Below are 20,416 nucleotides of genomic sequence, written 5' to 3'. Positions count from 1 at the left end.
ACTGAAATAGTTTGACTTACATTAGGAATCTTTTATGCTTCAGTGCATGAGCTCTCATGAAAATATGAGGAGGTAGGAAATAATGATCTGTATCATAAGTTCAGCTAATAATGGCCTCTTCAAAAAGCTGTTATTCACAGGGCAGTGGATTCCAAAGTTTCTTTGTTAACTTTCACTCGTTACTACGTTGTACGTTTTTCTATTAAGTTAATGTGGAGGAGTTGCTGTACACATTTTTAAAAAATAAAATTCTAAGGCAAAGAAACTTATTTGTACCTGTAATCATGAGTTGTTGCTTAGAGTCTTTCTTATTTAACTAAAAAATATGGCTTCAGACTATGCCAACTTTTCATTTCTGGTAATTTTTTTTTTTTCCTCTGAGATGGAGTCTCATTCTGTCGCCCAGGCTGGAGTGCAGTGGCGCGATCTTGGCTCACTGCAGCCTCTGCCTCCCAGGTTCACACCACTCTCCTGCCTCAGCTTCCCAAGCAGCTGGGACTACAGGTGCTTGCCACCACGCCCGGCTAATTTTTTGTATTTTTAGTAGAGACGGGGTTTTGCAGTATTAGCCAAGATGGTCTCGATCTCCTGACCTCATGATCTACCTGCTTCGGCCTCCCAAAGTTCTGGGATTACAGGTGTGAGCCACTGCATCTGGCCCATTTCTGGTAATTTTTATAACTAAAGCAAAATGCTTTTAGGCAATGTTAATTTTATTTACTGATACATAAGAAAAGATAACTATTTCAGTTGCCACAATGCTGCATCCTTCTCACTCTAGTACAACAAAGTTCTATCTTTTCTAATATCTTTGCGTATGACTTTCTCTTTAATGTATATGCTGTACATTTTTAGTTCAGTGTGCTTTTTCTTTGTTAAATTTTCCATATCATCCTTCTGCAGGGGCCATGCTAATCTTCTGTATCATTCCAGTTTCAGTTTATGTGCTGCCAAAGTGAGTACCTGTTAAATTTTAAAGAAACACATTTAATACAGTGATGAATCTGCTCACATTTCTGAGCTTTCAATTTATAATTTGTCATTTATTAACTACAAGAATTAAAATATGCATTACAAATTATTAATTTTTTATATTTATGTTTATTTTATTTATTATACTTTAAGTTCTGAGATACACGTGCAGAATGTGCAGGTTTGTTACATACGTATACGTGTGCCATGGTGGTTTGCTGCATCTGTCAACCTGTCATCTAGGTTTTAAGCCCCGCATGCATTAGGTTATGTGTTCTAATGTTATCCCTCTCCTTGCCCCCCACCTGCCTACAGGCCCTGGTATGTGATGTTTCCCTCCCTGTGTCCATCTGTTCTCATTGTTCAACTACCATTTATAATTGAGAACATGCAGTGTTTGGTTTTTTTGTTCCTGTGTTAGTTTGCTGAGAATGATGGTTTCCAGCTTTGTCCATGTCCCTGCAAAGGACATGAACTCATCATTTTTTATGGCTGCATAGTATTCTGTGGTGTATATGTGCCACATTTTCTTTATCCAGTCCATCATTGATGAGCATTTGGGTTGGTTCCAAGTCTTTGCTATTGTAGATAGTGCTGCAGTAAACATACATGTCCATGTGTCTTTATAGTAGAATGATTTATAATCCTTTGGGTATATACCTAGTAATGGGATTGCTGGGTCAAATGGTACACCAACAGTGTAAAAACGTTCCTGTTTCCCCACATCCTCTCCAGCATCTGTTGTTTCTTGACTTTTCAGTGATCACCATTTTAACTGGCTTGAGATGCTATCTCATTGTGGTTTTGATTTGCATTTCTCTAATGACCAGTGATGCTGAGTATTTTTTCATATGTTCGTTGGCTACATTAATGTCTTCTTTTGAGAAGTGTCTGTTCATATCCTTCACCCACTTTTTGATGGGGTTGTTTTTTTCTTGTAAATTTGTTTAAGTTCCTTGTAGATTCTGTTTATTAGACCTTTGTCAGATGGGTAGATTGCAAAAATTTTCTCCCATTCTGTAGGTTGCCTGTTCACTCTGATGATAGTTTTCTTTTGCTATGTAGAAGCTCTTTAGTTTAATTAGATCCCATTTGTCAATTTTGGCTTTTGTTGCCATTGCTTTTGGTGTTTTAGTCAGGAAGTCTTTGCCCATGCCTATGTCCTGAATGGTATTGCCTAGGTTTTTTTCTGGGGTTTTTATGGTCTTAGGTCTTATATTTAAGTCTTTAGTCCATCTTGAGTTAATTTTTTGTATAAGGTGTAAGGAAGGGGTCCAGTTTCGGTTTTCTGCATACGGCTAGCCAGTTTTCCCAACACTGTTTATTAAATAGGGAATCCTTTTCCCATTGCTTGTGTCATTGTCAAGGGTCAGATGGTTGTAGATGTGTGGTGTTATTTCTGAGGCCTCTGTTCTGTTCCATTGTTCCATATATCTGTTTTGGTACCAGTACCATGCTGTGTTGGTTACTGTAGCCTTGTAGTATAGTTTGAAGTCAGGTAGCATGATGCCTCCAGCTTTGTTCTTTTTGCTTAGGATTGTCTTGTCTATGTGGGTTCTTTTTTGGTTCCATATGAAATATAAAGTACCTTTTTCTAATTTTGTGAAGAAAGTCAATGGTAGCTTGATGGGAATAGCATTCAATCTGTAAATTACTTAGGGCAGTATGGCCATTTTCACGATATTAAGTCTTCATATCCATGAACATGGACTATTTTTCCATTTGTTTGTGTCCTCTCTTATTTCCTTGAGCAGTGGTTTGTAGTTCTCCTTGAAGAGGTCCTTCACATCCCTTGTATGTTGGATTCCTAGGTATTTTATTCTCTTTGAAGTAATTGTGAATGGGAGTTCACTCATGATTTAGCTCTCTTGTTTGTCTGTTATTGGTGTATAGGAATGCTTGTGATTTTTGCACATTAATTTTATATCCTGAGACTTTGCTGAAGTTGCTTATCAGCTTAAGGAGCTTTTGTACTCAGACGATGGGTTTTTTTTTTTTTTTAAAGATACAATCATGTCATCTGAAAACAGAGAGTTTCTTAATCCTGAGTTCTAATTTGATTGCACCGTAGTTGCAGAGACCGTTTGTTATGATTTCTGTTCTTTTGCATTTGCTGAGGAGTGTTTTACTTCAAAGTATATGGTCAATTTTAGAATCAATGCGATGTGGTTCTGAGAAGAATGTATATTCTGTTGAGTTGGGGTGGAGAGTTCTGTAGATGTCTATTAGGTCTACTTGATCCAGAGCTGAGTTCAAGTCCTGAATCTCCTTGTTAATTTTCTGTCTTATTGATGTGTCTAATATGGACAGTGCGGTGTTAACATCTCCCACTATTACTGTGTGGGAGTCTAAGTCTCTTTGTAGGTCTCTAAGAACTAGCTTTATGAATCTGGGTGCTCGTGTATTGGGTGTATATTTATTTAAGATAGTGCTTTTTGTTGCATTGATCCATTTACCATTATGTAATGCCCTTATTTGTCTTTTTTGATCTTTGTTGGTTTAAAGTCTGTTTTATCAGAGACTAGGATTGTACCCCTGCTTTTTTTTTTTTTTTTTTTTTTTTTTGCTTTCCATTTGCCTGGTAAATATTCCTCCATCCCTTTATTTTGAGCCTATGTGTGTCTTTGCATGAGATGGGTCTCCTGAATACAGCACACTGATGGGTCTTGACTCTTTATCCAATTTGCCAGTCTGTGTCTTTTAATTGGGGCATTTAACCCATTTATATTTAAGGTTATATATATGTGTGTGTGTGTATATATATGTGTGTGTTTGTGTGTGTGTGTGTGTGTGTGTGTATTTGTTTTGTTTTGTTTTTCGAGACAAAACTTCAGTCCAGGCTGGAGTGCAGTAGTGCAATCTTGGCTCACTGCAACCTCCGCCTCCCGGATTCAAATAATTCTTCTGCCTCAGTCTCCTTAGAAGCTGGGACTACAGGTGTGCATCACCACACTCAGCTAAGTTTTGTATTCCTAGTAGAGGTGTGGTTTCTCCATATTGGTCAGGCTGGTCTTGAACTCCTGACCTTGTGATCAGCCTGCCTTGGCCTCCCAAAGTGCTGGGATTACAGGCGTGAGCCACTGCTCCCAGCCAAGGTTAATATTGTTATGTGTGAATTTGATCATGATGCTGGCTGGTTATTTCGCATATTAGTTGATGTGGTTTCTTTATAGTGCCATTGGTCTTTATATTTTGGTATGTTTTTGCAGTGGCTAGTACTGGTTTTTCCTTTCCATATTTAATGCTTCCTTCAGGAGCTCTTGTACAGAGGCCTGGTGGTGACAAAATCCTTCAGTATTTACTTGTCTCTAGAGGATTTTATTTCTCTTTCACTTATGAAGCTTAGTTTGGCTGTATATGAAATTCTGGGTTGAAAATTCTTTTCTTTAAGACTGTTCAATGTTGGCCCCCATTCTCTTCTGGCTTGTAGGGCTTCTGCAGAGAGATCTACTATTAGTCTGGTGGGCTTCCTTTTGTAGGTAATCTGACCTTTCTCTCTGGTTTCCCTTAACATTTTATCCTTCATTTCAACCTTGGTGAATCTGACGATTCTGTGTCTTGGGGTTATTCTTATCGAGGGTTATGTTAGTGGTGTTTGTATTTCCTGAATTTGAATGTTTGCGTTTCTTGCTGGGTTGGGGAAGTTCTCCTGGATAGTATCCTGAAGAGTGTTTTCCAACTTGGTTCCATTCTCCCCATCACTTTCATGTACACCAATCAGTCATAGGTTTAGTCTTTACACATAGTCCCATATTTCTTGAAGGCTTTGTCCTTTCCATTTCATTCATTTTTCTGTAATCTTGTCTTCATGCTTTATTTCATTAAGTTGATCTTCAATCTCTGATGTCCTTTCTTCCACTTGATCGATGCAGGTATTAATACTTGTATATGCTTCATGAAGTTCTCGTGCTTTGTTTTTCAGCACCATCAGGTCATTTGTCTTCTTCTCTAAACTGGTTATTCTAGTTAGCATTTCCTGTAACCTTTTATCAAGGTTCTTAGCTTCCTTCCATTGACTTAGAAAATGCTCCTTTAGTGCGCCGGAATTTGTTATTATTACCCACCTTCTGCCTACTTCTGTCAATTCATCATACTCTTTTCTCCGTTCAGTTTTGTGCACTTTCTGGAGAGGAGTTGTGATCACTTGGAGGAGAAGAGGCATTCTGGTTTTGGAATTTTCTGCATTTTTGTGCTGGGTTTTCCTCATCTTTGTGGATTTATCTATCTTTGATCTTTGATGCTGATGACCTTAGGATAGGTTTTTTGCATAGGCGTGCTTTTTGTTAATGTTGATGTTATTGCTTTCTGTTTGTTAGTTTTCCTTCTAACAGTCAGGCCCCTATTCTGCACTTCTGCTGGAGTTTGCTGGAGGTCCACTCCAGACCCTGTTTGCCTGGGTATCACCAGTGGAGGCTGCAGAACAGCAAAGATTGCTGCCTGCTACTTCCTCTGGAAGCTTCGTCCCAGAGGGGCACCCGCCAGTTACCAGCTGGAGCTCTCCTGTATGAGGTGTCTATCAACTCCTGCTGGGAGGTATCTCCCAGTCAGGAGACACAGGTGTCAGGGACCCACTTGAGGAGGTAGTCTGTCCCTTAGCAGAGCTCGAATGCTGTGCTAAGAGATTCCTGCTTTCCTCAGAGCCAGGAGGCAGGAATGTTTAAGTCTGTTGAAGCAGTGCCCATAGCCACTCCTTCCCCCAGGTGCTCTGTCCCAGGGAGATGGGGGTTTTATCTATAAGCCCCTGAATGGGGCTGCTGCCTTTCTTTCAGAGATCCCCTGCCCAGTGAGGAGGAATCTCAGTCTGAACTTCCTGGCGGCTTCCTTAATATGGTGAGGGGAAAATCACCTACTCTAGCCTCAGTATTCCTTGTCGCCCCTCTCTGCGCTAAGCTCTGTTGTCCCAGGTCAACTTCAGACTGCCGTGCTGGCAGCGAGAATTTCAAGCCAGTGGATCTTAGCTTGCGGGGCTGTGTGGGGGTGGGACTCACTAAGACCACTTGGCTCCTGGCTTCAGCCCCTTTCCAGGGGAGTGAACGGTTCTGTCTCACTGGGGTGCCAGGTGCCACTGGGGTATGAAGAAACACTCCTGCAACTAACTCTGTGTCTGCCCAAGCAGCTGCCCAGTTTTGTGCTTGAAACCCAGGGCCCTGGTGGTGTAGGCACTCAAGGGAATTTCCTGGTCTACAGGTTACAAAAACCGTGGGAAAAGCCTAGTAGCTGAGCTGGATAGCACAGTCCCTCAGGGCTTCCTTTGGCTAGGGGAGGGAGGTCCCCAGCCCCTTGCACTTCCCAGGTGAGGCGATGCCCCACCCTGCTTCTGCCTACCCTCAGTGGGCTGCCCTCACTGTCTAACCAGTTCCAGTGAGATGAACTGGGTACCTCAGTTGGAAATGCAGAAATCACCCCTGCCTTCTGCATTGGTCTCGCTGGGAGCTGCGGACCAGAACTGTTCCTATTTCACCATTTTGCCCTGCTCCTTATTTATTAAATTTTAAAATGATTTTTATTTATTTTATTTTTAGAGATGGGGTCTCACTATGTTATTCAGGCTGGACTCAAACTCCTGGGCTCAATTGACTCTCGCACCTCAGCCTCCTGAGTAGCCAAGACTACAGGCATGTACCACTGTGCCTGGCCTTAGTTTTATTTTTAATTGACACATAATTGTATATATTTATGGTGCACAATTTTATGTGTTGGTATGTATATTGCATTGTAACATAATTAAATCAAGGTAATGAGGAGATTAATCACTTCAAACATTATTTCCTTGTTGTGGGAACATTTAAAATATTATAAGCTATTTTGAGATACATAATACATTATTGTTAATGCATGTAGGATTTGAATTTCTGTGTCTGGCTTATTTCACTTAATGTCCTCCAGGCTTATTCATGTTTGTGAAAATGACAGAATTTCATTCCTTTTTTTTTTTTTTTAACTTTTATTTTATGTTTGCAAGTTCATATGAAGGTTTGTTACTTAGCTAAATATATCACAGGGGTTTGTTGTACATATTATTTCATTTCCCAGATATTAAACCTAGTACTCAATAGTTATATTTTTTGCTCTCTTCCCTCTCCCATTTTCCCCTGTCAGGTAGACCCCACTGTCTGTTGTTTCCTTCGTTGTGTCTGTAAGTTCTTATCATTTAGCTTCCACTTGTAAGTGAGAACACGAGGTATTTGGGTTTCTGTTCCTGCATTAGTTTGCTAAGGATGATGGCCTCCAGCTCCATCCATCTTCCTGCAAAAGACATGATCTTTTTTTTTTTTTTTTTGTGACTGCCTAGTATTCCATGGTATATATGTACCACATTTTCTTTATCCAATCTGTCATTGATGGGTATTTAGGTTGATTTAATGTCTTTGGTATCGTGAATAGTGCTGCAGTGAACATTCGTGTGCATGTGTCTTTATGGTAGAATGATTTATATTCCTCTGGGTATATGCCCAGTAATGGAATTGCTGGGTTGAATGGTAATTCTGTGTTTAGCTCTTTGAGGAATCACCATATGCTTTCCAGAATGGTTGAGCTAATTTACACTTCCATCACTAGTGTGTAGGTGTTGCCTTTTCCCCGTAACCTTGCCAACATCTGTAATTTTTTGGTATTTTAATAATAGCCATTCTGACTGGTGTGAATTGGTATCTCATTGTGATCTTTATTTACATTTCTCTCATGATCAGTGATACTGATTTTTTTTTCATATGTGTGTTGGCTGCATGTATGTCTTCTTTTGAGAAATATCTGTTCATGTCCTTTGCCCACTTTTAATGGGGTTGTTTGTTTTTCTCCGGTAAATTTAACTTCCTTATAGAGGCTTGATATTAGACCTTTGTCAGATGTATAATTTACAAAGGTTTTCTACCGTTTTATAGGTTGTTTGTTTACTCTGTTGATAGTTCCTTTTGCTGTGCAGAATCTCTTAAGTTTAATTAGATCCCACTTTTCAATTTTTGCTTTTGTTGTGATTGCTTTTGCTTCCTTTGTCATGAAATTTTTGCCCATTCCTATGTCCAGGATGGTAATACCTAGGTTGTCTTCCAGGATTTTTATAGTTTTGGCTTTTACATTTAAGTCTTTAATCCATCTTGAGTTGATTTTTATATGTGGTATAAGAAAGGGTTCCAGCTTCAATCTTCTACTTATGACTAGCCACTTATCCCAGCACCTTTTATGGAATCTTTTCCCCATTGCTTGTTTTTGTCAGCTTTATTGAGAATCAGATGGTTGTAGTTGTGTGGCCTTATTTCTGGGCTCTTTATTCTGTTCCATTGGTCCATGTGCCTGCTTTTGTACCAATAGCATGCTGTTTTGGTTATGGTAGCCCTGTAGTATAGTTTGAAGTTGGGTAGCATGATTCCTCCAGCTTTGTTTTCTTGCTTAGGATTGCCTTGGCTATTTGGGCTATTTTTTGGTTGCCTGTGAATTTTAAAATAGTTTTTTCTAGTTCTGCGAAGAATGTCATTGGTAGATTGATAGGAATAGCATTGAATCTGTAAATTGCCTTGGGGAGTATAGCCATTTTAATGTTATTGATTCTTCCTATCCATGAGCATGGGATGCTTCTCCATTTATTTGTCTCATCTCTGTGTTCTTTGAGCAGTGTTTTGTAATTCTCATTGTAGAGATTTTTCACCTCCCTAGTTAGTTGGATTTCATTCTTTTTAGTGGATGCGTAGTATTCTGTTGTGTCTATATACCAACTTTTCTTTATCCATTCATCTATTGTTGGACATTTAGGTTGATTTCATATCTTGACTGTTGTGAATAGTGCTGCAGTAAACATAGGAGTGCAGATATCTCTTTGACATACTGGTATCATGTTAAGCAAATATTAGCAGACCAAATTCAGCATTGTATAAAATAACTACATTAAAATTAAATTGGGTTTAATCCAGGAAAGCAAGTTTGGTTCCAAATTAGGAAAAATCTCTTAGTGTAACTCACGGTTTTAGCAGATCAAAAGTGAAAAACCATGTGATAATTCAGATTCTTTAATCTGTATTCATATGGTAATTGAAGAAAATGGCAGAAAATATTGCCAACCCTGATAGTGAAAGGTTATAATTGGATGCTTTGGAAAGAATTGAGAAAATTACATAGAAGAAATATATTGCTTTCAAATTAGGTATGGGGAGATTGAACTAGTTAGTTTAGTCAGAAATTAAAGAAGAAAACTATAAACATATACTCTTTGCATATTCCTTTAATGAAGGACCATGGCTTTTTCTATGAGTAGGGATTCAATGAATGAAGTATGGCAGAGGATTTCTTTCTTTTTTTATTTTTTTGAGTCGGAGTCTTGCTCTGTTGCCCAGGCTGGAGTGCAGTGGCACGATCTTGGCTCACTGTAATATCCGCCTTCCAGGTTCCAGGTTCATGCCATTCTCCTGCCTCAGCCTCCTGAGTAGCTGGGACTACAGGTGCCTGCCACCACACCTGGCTAAGTTTTTGTATTTTTAGTAGAGACGGGGTTTCACCGTGTTAGCCAGGATGGTCCCAATCTCCTGACCTCGTGATCCGCCCTCCTCGGCCTCCCAAAGCACTGGGATTACAGGCATCAGCCAACGCGCCCGGCCGAGGATTTCTTATATAATCCATGCATATATGCTTTATACAGTTTTCAGTCTCAGTCTCTTTACAGAGGAGAAAAACCCTGAAGAACGTATCTTGAAATCTGAAAACAGGATACTACTAGGTTTTATGACTTTGTTCTAAACTTTTTGCTCAGTACTTGTCCAAATCATATTAATTAAGATGGCTTCTGTGGTAGTTTGTTATGGTAGAGAAGTAGGATATGAAAGCAAGAGTGGGTGTGAAGGTGATTGCATAGTTTGATAAAACAAATTATATTTTATTGTAACCATTTGTTGCCTATATAATTTTTTTTTATTTCACCATAAGCAGTAGATTGCTTTTCTCTACAGATTAATGCAATTTTTCATCTCAGATTTCAAAATTGAGTTTGTCTACTTTTGTGGATTTTTACACTTTTTAAGCTAAGTAAAGGAACAAATAACTAGTAACACTCCAGTGTAGGAAGGACTGATTAGATGTGTATGTGTGTGTGCAAATATACACATATATGTATGCACATATTAGATTAGCATATATATAAAATTTTTCTATTTATGTATCTTTGTATATGAATAAAATTGGTGGGCAAAATTAGTTACTGAGGCTATTTTTTAGAAAAATTGTAAAATTGTATTTGAGTTATTTTATTGAGGATATTTATTTTTTTTTTGAGACAGAGCCTTGCTCTGTCACCCAGCTGGAGTGCAGTGGCACAATGTGGGCTCACTGCAATGTCTGCCTCCCAGGTCCAAGCGATTCTTTCATATTAGCCTCCTGAATAGCTGGGACTATAGGCGTGTACCACGATGCCCAGCTAATTTTTGTATTTTTAGTAAAGACAGGATTTCACCATGTTGGCTAGGCTGGTCTCGAACTCCTGACCTCAAGTAATCCACCCACCTCAGCCTCCCAAAGTGCTGGGATTACAGGTGTGAGCAATTGTGCCTGATATTGAGGCTGTTTCTTAGAAACATATTTAAAATTTTATTTGAATTATTTCTTAATAAAATTATGTCTCAACTATTTATCAATGTTGTGTCTATTGGGAATATTAGTAGTATGCTTGGTATAATGTTTAAACTGTTGCAAATTGAGGTATATTTAGTTGAAAGTTAAATTGCACAATATGAGCAGCCTATTTGTATTTCCAGTTTGGTATTCTTTGATCCTGGAAGGATGGATGGGCAAAGGGGAGATGTTAGTTAAGTGGTGCGAAGTTTCAGTTAGACGGGGGAATAAGTTCCAGTGATCTGTTGCACAGCATGCTGACTATTGTTAACAATCATTTTTTGTATATTTCAGCATTGTTACAAGAGTAGACTTTAAATGTTTTTACTGCAAAGAAAGAAGTAAGTGAGGTGATGTGGAATGCTAATTGGCATGGTTTTATTATTTATTTTTATTATTCTACCACAATGTAGACATGTATCATAACATTACATTGTACCCCATAAACATATGCAATTTCTGTTAATTGAAAAAATAATATTTCTAAAAAGATGGGGAAAAAAACCCAGAATGTTTACGTATTGTGTTTTATTCTTCTAAAAGAGAGGATTTTTTTTTTTTTTTTTTTCCAGGCAACCTAATGAGGCCTCTCTTGAATTATGGTATTGCTTGGTGAGCATATTTTTTTTTTAATGTTTCTTTTCTGAATAATATTGATTAATTTATACAAATTAGTTGTATTTTTGTATTACTGTTGCAGTATGTCTATGGGCTTTCTGGTTGAAGAAAATGAACCAGTAGTTTGGAGAGGCCTTATGGTAATGTCGGCCATTGAGAAACTGTTGAGGCAGGTAAGAATATTGCCTTAAATATCATTTTATCATTGGCAGAGCTGCGGTTAATACATTTGCTGATTGGAGAATTGTTAAAATTTGCATTCAGGAATCAGTTGATGCTATGAATGTATAATGTGTAATATGGCACCTAATGAGTTAATGTGGTGCCAACCAAACTTCACTGTTAACATGATTTAATCTTTCCCATTGTTTGTGAGTACTAAAAATTCTATTGTCTTACTGAATACTGTTTTCTTGCTTTGGCTGTGTCTGCAGTAAGAAGAGCAAATCTATTTTTACAAGTAATCTGCCACCTTTAGATTTGTGGTTAATCTCATTGTAGTCAATATTGAGTTATAAGGACAGTGTAGAAATTGTCAGATGTAGAAAAAAATTATATAAACCATGGTACTTGTGATTTAAAATTGCTCCAGAAAAAAGTGAAATTTTGTTTTGAGTATATATAGTTATATATTTGCATGTGTAATATCTGTCCAATCAACTTTAATTTAGCCTTAAGAAAAGAAGAGAACATTTGATTGGATAATCTAAAAATATCATTTGGGCTATATGTTATTTATAGTTGGCTTGGAATAAGTTTTATTTTTTTTCTCAGTAGATGTGAGTTTGTAATTGTCTTCTAGGTAAAAGTTAAAAGTAATTTGCATTTATTTCATCAACTTATAACAGTTACCTTTTATTTATTCAGATTCTACTTTGGGTCAGGAACCATACAATAGGTTGATAATTCTAATGGTAGATACTCCTATATTCATTTTCAGGTATACAATTTAGATGAAATATGTCTTGAACTCTGAAACTCTTCTTTTTTCACTATAACATCTTGCCTTTCTACCACTTTTGCTGCTTGAATTGTGATAAGTGTGCTGTTTGATTTTTGGTCCTAGTAATTTAAGTCTCTTGGTTTCATTTTCTCCTCTTTTACTTTCAGATCCCATAGTTAGTCATTTCACTTAAACTCACCAAACCACCCCATCCCCACCAATTCCTTTGTGACCTTGACCTTTATTTGTCTTGATTAACCAACCTGTTTTCTCTAATGCTAAATACCATCAGATAATATAGAATAGTTGTGTAAATTGCCTGCATTATATATATTTGATTTTTAAATTTAGCTACCTCCACAACACTTCAGCATCAGATTTTACATGTTGTTATTCTCAAAAAATATTCAGAGAATTTGGTAGTCTAGCAGAGGTCCAAATGAAGGTTTGGCAAAAACAAGCTCTCTGACACATAAATTGTATAGAAGTTACAGTTTATTGGCCAGGTGCAGTGTCTCACGCCTGTAATCCCAGCACTTTGGAAGTCTGAGATGGGCGAATCACAAGGTCAGAAGATTGAGACCATCCTGGCTAACACGGTGAAACCCCGTCTCTACTAAAAATACAAAAAGATTAGCCCCACGTGGTGGCCAGCGCCTGTAGTCCCAGCTACTCGGGAGGCTGAGGCAGGAGAATGGTGTAAACCCGGAACCTGGGAGGCAGAGCTTGCAGTGAGCTGAGATGGCGCCACTGCACCCCAGCCTGAGTGACAGAGCAAGAATCCGTCTCAAAAAAAAGTTACAGTTTATTTTGAGAAGCCTGGTGGATACATTTTCAGCCACATACTATAGAATATCAGGGTAACGATAGGATAAGAAAATGTGTTCATATATTATTGGGGTGCTTAGTGGTTACCTAGAGTGTATCTATCTTACAGTCTTTTGTGAAGTCACTTTCATGTGTGCATTTTATTGGGAGCTGAAAAGCTGTTATTTTAGGCCTACAGTGGGACTAGTGCAGATCATCAGAGCTAAGGAGTGTTTTCACTTTTGTTTTGATTTAGAAACCAAACCGTTATTTGGTAAATTTAACATCCTTAGCGAAAATTCAGTAGCTAGATAGAACTTTTGTACAGCGGTGGATTGTAGGGGGTACCTGATTCATCAGCTCATTTTAAACAATTGGATATAACATATATATAGAAGAATGTACAAATCATGAGTATAAATAGATAAATTATCCCAAAGTTGAAACACCTATATAATCATCATTCAGGACAAGATAACTAGAACAATACCAGTGATCCAGAACATCCTCTCATTTTCCCTCCTAGTACCCATTTATGGGGAGAAGAAAAATACTGTGGTCATTCTGACATCCTGAACTAGAAGTCTGGTTAAGTTGTTTTGTTTTTTCTTTTTCTCCCTGACAATACTTTGTTGAGCTAAAATTATGCATACAATGAGATGCATAGATTTTCAGTATATAGTTCAGTGATTTTTGATAAATATATATACCTATGTAATCGTAACCCAATCAAACTAAATAGCATTTCCATCCTCCAAGAGAGTTTCCTTGGGCCCCCTTCTGATTCATCCCATACCCATAGACAATCTTTGTGATTTCTGTCACCATAATGAGTTTTACATGTTTTTAAATTTCAAATGAATAGCATTATACAGGATGTAGCTGTTTTTTTTTTTTTTGGAGACAGAGTTTCACTCTTGTTGCCCAGGCTGGAGTGCAATAGTGCGATCTCAGCTCACTGCACCCTCCCGCTCCCAGGTTCAAGCGATTCTTCTGCCTCAGCCTCCTGAGTAGCTGGGACTACAGGCATGCGCCACCATGCCTGGCTAATTTTGTACTTTTAGTAGAGATGGGATTTCTCCAGGTTGGCCAGGCTGGTCTTGAACTCCCAACCTCAGGTGATCTGCCCGTCTTGGCCTCCCAAAGTGCTGAGATTACAGACGTGAGCCACCGCAACTGGCCAGGATGTAGCTTTTTTGTATATGGTTTCGCTTCGCCTTTTGAAATTCATGTTTATTGTTGCATATAACAGTAGTTGGGTCTTCTTTATTGCTAAGTAGGATTCCATTGTATGAATATAATAAAATGTGTTTTTTTTTCTGTTGATGAATATTTGGGTGGTCTCCAGTTTTGGGCTATTGTAAATAATACCTCTATAATACTTTTACAGTTCATAAGTTTTCCAGTTGCTTCACATTTTTGTTGACATTTGGTGTTGTCAGTCTCATCACTTTTAACCATTCTGATAAATATAAAATGGTGTCTTGTTATGATTTTAATTTGTATTTCCCTGATGATCAATAATATTGAGCCCTTTTCCACATGTGTATTAGATCTCATATTTTCTTTCGTTGCATGTCTGTTCAAGTCTTCTACTCATTTTTTAATTTTTTTTTTTTTAGTAATTGAGTTGTAGGAATTTGTGCGTATTTTGGCTATGAGTCCATTGTCAGATAATAGATATTGGGAGTATTTATCCTTGTCTGTGACTTGTCTTTTTATGCTGAAGTTTGAAATTTTAATGAATTCCAATTTCTTATTTTTTTATGCTTAGTGCCTTTTGTATCCTCTTTAAGTAATCTTTGCCTGCCTACCCCAAGATTGTAATGATAACAATGTATTTATTTTTTATTATTTTTAAAAATTCTTAATTTAAAAATTTTATGGGTATCTTGTAGGTTAGTATATTTATAGGGTACATGAGATATTTTGATACCAACAGGCATTGAGTAATAATCGCATCAGGGTAAATGGGGTATTCATCCCCTCAAGCATTTATCCTTTGCGTTTCAAACAATTCAATTGTACTCTTTTAGCTATTTTAAAATGTACCATCAAATTATTTTTTACTGTAACTACAGTCACCATGTTGTGCTAGCAAATATTAGGTATTATTCATTCTTTCTGTTTGTTTGTACCCATCAACCATTCCCATTCCTTCCACCCCCACCACCCTTCACACCCTCAGATTACGCTCTATCTCCATGAGTTAAATTCTTTTAATTTTTAGGTACCACTGATAAGTGAGAACAAGTGATGTTTATCTTTCTATGCTTGGCTTATTTCAGATATTTGAAAGACTTGAGTGTTGCGATCTAAGCTATATCTGCTTTAGGGGGCACCCTAAACCTAGTAATACTTGGTTCTTGCAGACCTGCAGAGGTACTGCCTTGATGGTCTTGGACAAGATGTGGGTGAATTCTCTGGATTACCATACAGAGGCTCTTGTTCTCTTCCCTTACTTTCTCCCAAACAAACAGAATCTCTCTCTGTCTGTTCTGAGCTACCTAAAGCTGGGAATAGAGTGACACAAGCACCCCTGTGTCCTCTACCACTGTGACTGTGCTAGTCAGACCTGAAGCCTGCACAGCACTAGGTCTTGTCCTGCTGTTACCACTATCTGGCTACTGACTATGTTTGCCCAAGGCCCTGTAGCTGTACAATCAGCAGGTAGCAAAGCAAGATAGGCTTGTGTCTTTTCCTCAGGGCAGCGAGTTCTCCAGACCCCAGATGGGTCCAGAGATGCCATCTAGGAGCCACAGACTGGAGTGAGAAACCTTAGAAGTCTACCTGGTGTTCTGTTATACAGCTGTGAGTTGGCAGTCAAAGCATGAGGTGCAGTTCTTCCCATTCTTCCCTCCACTTTCCACAGGCAGAGGAGCCTCAATCTGTGGCCACCAGCACTACAGACCCACAGGACATACTTCTAGGTTTCCACTGATGTTCACTTAAGTCCCCAGGGCTCTTCAGTCAGCTCATGGTGAAGGTTGCCGGGCCTGAGACTCACTCTTCAGGGCAGTCCCAGAGCAGGTCCAGAAATGACATCCAAGAGCCAAGGGACCTAGGACCCCTCATGGTGCTCCACCCCCTGTGGCTGAGCTGGTACCTAAGGTGCCAGGCAAAATCTCCTTTACTTTTCCCTTTGCTTTTATCAAGTAGATGAAGTCTGTCATTGTAGCTACCACAGTGGGGAATGTGCTGTATCTTACCTTAAGCCAGCACATCTCAGAGTCTCACCCAGAGGCCCATGGCATAGTTTCTGGGTATTGCTGCTGGTTATTCATGGCCCAGCGGCCCTTTATTCAGCAGGTGTTGGTCCTGTCATGACTGGGTCCTTCTCTTCAAGGTATCAGGTTACTTTCTGGCCCAGGGTGTGTCTAGAAATGTCATCCAGGAGCCTGGAAATGGGGTCCTCACAGATCTGTGCTGTGCCCTGCCCTGTGGCTAAGCTGGTATCCAAGATGCAAGACAAAGTTCTCTTTGTTCTTCCCTCTCCTGTCCTGAAGTGAAGAAAGGGTGTCTTGTGAAGCCACGACCTGTGTAGCCTGGGGTTGGGGGAGTGTTGGTGCATGTACTCCATTAGCCGCCCTGGATGGTGTCTGTCTTTTTTTTTTTTGAGATGGAATCTCGCTCTGTTGCCCAGACTGGAGTGCAGTGGCGCGATCTCAGCTCACTGCTAGCTCCGCCGCCCAGGTTCATGCCATTCTCCTGCCTCAGCCTCCCAAGTAGCTGGGACTACAGGTGCCTGCCACCATGCCTGGCTAATTTTTTGTATGTTTTTTTTTTTGGTAGAGACGGGGTTTCACCGTGTTATCCAGGATGGTCTTGATCTCCTGACCTCGTGATTCACCTGCCTCGGCCTCCCAAAGTGTTGGGATTACAGGCGTGAGCCACCGCACCTGGCCCCTGGCTGGTGTCTTAGTAGGTTGTGTGCTCCCCTGGTCCACTGGCTCTGAGCACAGCTCAGCTGAAGGACTCACCTAGGAGCTGCATTCCTTGTAGCCTAGACTCCCTTTGAAGTTTATTAGAATCCCAGAGCGCTCCAGCTCCTGATGAGGCTTGCTGGAACTCAGGTTCCGACTGCTGGGATGGGCGATTCCCCTCTGTTGAGGACCAGTCCAAATGCTTCCTCTATGGACACGCGTCAGGTAGGTGTAGTCCGGTTCTGCTTTTTGCTCTGATGGGGCAGCACAAAGTTCAGTGCAAAGTCTCACATTGCTGCATTCCCTCTCCCCAAGCACACAGATTCTCTGTGCCACACAGCTCTTGGGCAATGGAGGAAGGGTGGAGATCACAATTCAAGACTGTCTTTCCTGCCCTTTTCATTGTGTCTTCCAGTAATACAAAATTGAAACCAGGTACTTTTGAGTGCTCAACTGATTTTTGGTTCTTAGGTAAGTTTTGTGTATGTGTGTAGAGAGTTGTTAAATTTGGTGTTCCTGCGTGGAGGGGGGCACTTTTTGCAGCTTTCTATTCCACCATCTTGCTTTGCTGTCTCTCGCTCATGTATTTTAATCTCAAAGCTTTATAGTTCTGTCTTGTACATCTTGAATTAATTTTTATGTGTGAAATGAAATAAGGTTCAATGTTTATAATTTTTTATAGTTTATACAGTTATGTTAGCATCATTTGTTTGAAAGACTTCCCTTTCCCTGAATTGATTTATATATTAGATAAAAATCAATTAACCATATGTGTATCATCTGTTCTGGATACTCATTTGTGCTCCATTGATCTGTTTGTTTAATCCTTACTCTAAAACCACATTGTCTTGATTATTATAGCTTTATAGAAGGCTTAAAATTAGGAAATGTGCATTTTCCATCTGCATTTTTTCAAGATTGTTTTGGCTGCTCTAGTTTCTTTTACGTTTCTGTATATTTTAGATTCAGTTTGTGCAGAAAAGCATGTTGATACTTTTATTAGGATGGGATTCAATATATAGAACAACTTTGGATGAATTGAGATCCTGACAACGTTGAGTCTTCTAATCTGTGGCCTACAGCTTGATCCATGTTCCTGCAAGAGATCTGATCTCATTTTTTTTTAATGGCTGCATTGTATTCTGTAGTGTATATGTACCATCTTTTCTTTATTCAGTCTTAGGTAGATTTCGTGCCTTTGCTATTGTGAGTAGTGCTGCAAGGAACATACATGTGCATGTGTTTTTGTGGTAGAATGATTTGTATTCCTTTGGGTATATACCCAGTCATGGGATTGTTGGGTTGAATGGTAGTTCTGTTTAGCTCTTTGAGGAATCATCACACTGCTTTCCACAATAGTTGAGCTAATTTACACTCCCATCAACAGTGTATAAGTGTTCCCTTTTCTCCCCAACCTTGCTAGCATCAGTTATTTTTTGACATTTTAATAATAGCCATTCTGACTAATGTGAGTTAGTGTCTCATTGTGGTTTTGATTTTCGTTTCTCTAATGATCAGTGATGTTGAACTTTTATTCATGTGCTTGTGGGCTACGCATATGTCTTCTTTTGAAAAATGTCTGTTCATGTCCTTTGCCCACTTTTTAATGGAGTTGTTTTTTTCTTGTAAATTTGTTTAAGTTCCTTACAGATGCTGGATATTAGACCTTTGTCGGATGCATAGTTTGTGAATATTTTCTCTCATTCTGTAGGTTGTCTGTCTACTGTGTTGATAGCTTCTTTTGCTGTGCAGAAGCATTTAAGTTTAATTAGATCCACCTGTCAGTTTTTGCTTTTGTTGCAAATGCTGTTGACATCTTCGTCATGAAATCTTTGCCATTCATATGTCCAGGATGATATTGCCTAGGTTGTCTTCCAGGGTTTTGATAGTTTTGGGTTTTACATTTAAGTCTTTAATCCATCTTGAGTTGATTTTTATATATCGTATAAGGAAGGGGTCCAGTCTCAATCTTCTGCATATGGCTAGCCGGTTATCTTAGCCTCACTAATTGAATAGGGAGTCCTTTCCCCATTGTCTTTTTTTGTCAGCATTGTTAAAAATCAGATGATTGTAGGTGTGCGGCCTTATTTCTGGGCTCTCTATTCTGTTTCATTGGTTTATGTGTCTATTTTTGTACCAGTGCCATGCTTTGAACAGGTTTTTAATGAAGGTGGAATTGACCCATTCTGGAAAAAAAAGAATGCCACAGAGGACATTTATTTGTAAGGAAGAGAAGTGAGCACCAAGATTTAAGACAGGAAGGGATAGGCTAACCCCACTATTTTGTGCCAGTGCAGTTAGGTTTATGATCAGGGCTGCTCTTATCTATAAAACTGCTAACCTGTGAGCCTCAAAGGGAAAAGATAAACATCAGCTGCCAGTCTTTGGGTTGTACAACAATAAAATTTAGTGATAACCCCTTTTCTGGATTGGGTCCACTGATGTGTTTTCCTTGAAGTCAGTAAGTACCTTACCAATGAGGGACTGCCTTTCAAAGTTCTCTCGATATTGGACAATGTCCCTGGCCACCCAGAACCTCATGAGTTCAAAAGAAAGGTGCTGAAGTGGTCTTCTAGCCCTCAAACACAACATCTTTATTTATCCTCTAGATCAGGGGTTCATGAGGACCTTTAAGGCTCATCATGCAGGATACTCTATGGAAAGGATTGTCAGTGCTATGGAAGAGAACCCTGGTAGAGAAAAAATCATGAAAAAGCTGTTAAAGCCTTCAAGCCCAAAATAAATTCCTGCTGGAGAAAAACTGTGTCCAAATGTTGTTCATGACTTCACAGAATTTATGACAGTGTCAATCAGGAAAATCATGAAAGAGATTGTGGATATGGCAAAAAAGATGAGGGATGAAGAGTTTCAAGATAGAAACCTCAGAGAAATTCAAGACCTCGTAGACACCACACCAGAGGAATTAACAGAAAACAACTTGTTGGAGATGACTGCTTCTGAACCAGTGCCAGATGATGAGGAAGAATTAGTAGAAGAAACTGTGCCAGAAAACAAATTGACATTAGACAACATGGCATAAGGGTTTTGAGTATTCAAGGTTGCTTTTGGCTTTTATGACATGGACACTTCTATGATGGGGGCACTGAAACTAAAGCAAACAGAGGAAGGATTGGTACCATATAGAAACATTTTTAGAGAAAAAAAAGTCAGACAGAAATTACGATGTATTTCCATACACTAATACTGAACCCCTAAAGTACTTCTCATGGGAAGAGCCAAAGAAGTTTGCCACTGCCACCCCTAAGATAGCAAGACCCGTCCCACCTCTTCCTCCTTTTCCTCAGGCTACTTAATGTGAAGATCACAAGGATGAAGACTTTTCTGGTGATCCACTGCCACTTAATGAAGAGTAAATATATTTTCTCTTCCTTAATAATATTTTCTTTTCTCTTGTTTTATTGTAAGAATACAGAATATAATATAAGACAAAATATGTGGTAATGACTGACTATGCTATTGGTAAGGCTTCTGATCAACAGCAGGATATTAGTAAAGTTTTTTGGGAGTCAAAAGTTATATGCAGATTTTTGACTGTGAGGGG

At 39.0% G+C, this 20,416-nt stretch overlaps 1 protein-coding gene and 1 non-coding gene across 11 annotated transcripts in view; one reads left to right on the top strand and one right to left on the bottom strand.

Annotated features, from left to right (window-relative positions):
* The window catches only part of LOC105477943 (NUBP iron-sulfur cluster assembly factor, mitochondrial), a 483,889-nt gene that overhangs the window by 81,005 nt on the left and 382,468 nt on the right, over window positions 1-20,416 (top strand). For all 10 annotated transcript variants that reach the window (XM_071100355.1, XM_071100351.1, XM_071100354.1 and 7 more), the window contains exons 5-6: window positions 11,136-11,175; window positions 11,264-11,354. In XM_071100355.1, the coding sequence (XP_070956456.1) occupies window positions 11,136-11,175; window positions 11,264-11,354 (131 nt within the window). The remainder of the gene's footprint in view (window positions 1-11,135; window positions 11,176-11,263; window positions 11,355-20,416) is intronic.
* LOC112425974 (U6 spliceosomal RNA) lies at window positions 858-963 on the bottom strand. The gene has a single exon (XR_003017207.1). It is a non-coding gene; the product is annotated as a U6 spliceosomal RNA (small nuclear RNA).

Source organism: Macaca nemestrina, chromosome 7, assembly GCF_043159975.1.
Source record: "Macaca nemestrina isolate mMacNem1 chromosome 7, mMacNem.hap1, whole genome shotgun sequence".
Taxonomy (NCBI): domain Eukaryota; kingdom Metazoa; phylum Chordata; class Mammalia; order Primates; family Cercopithecidae; genus Macaca; species Macaca nemestrina.
This window is presented reverse-complemented; position numbering and strand designations above follow the sequence as displayed.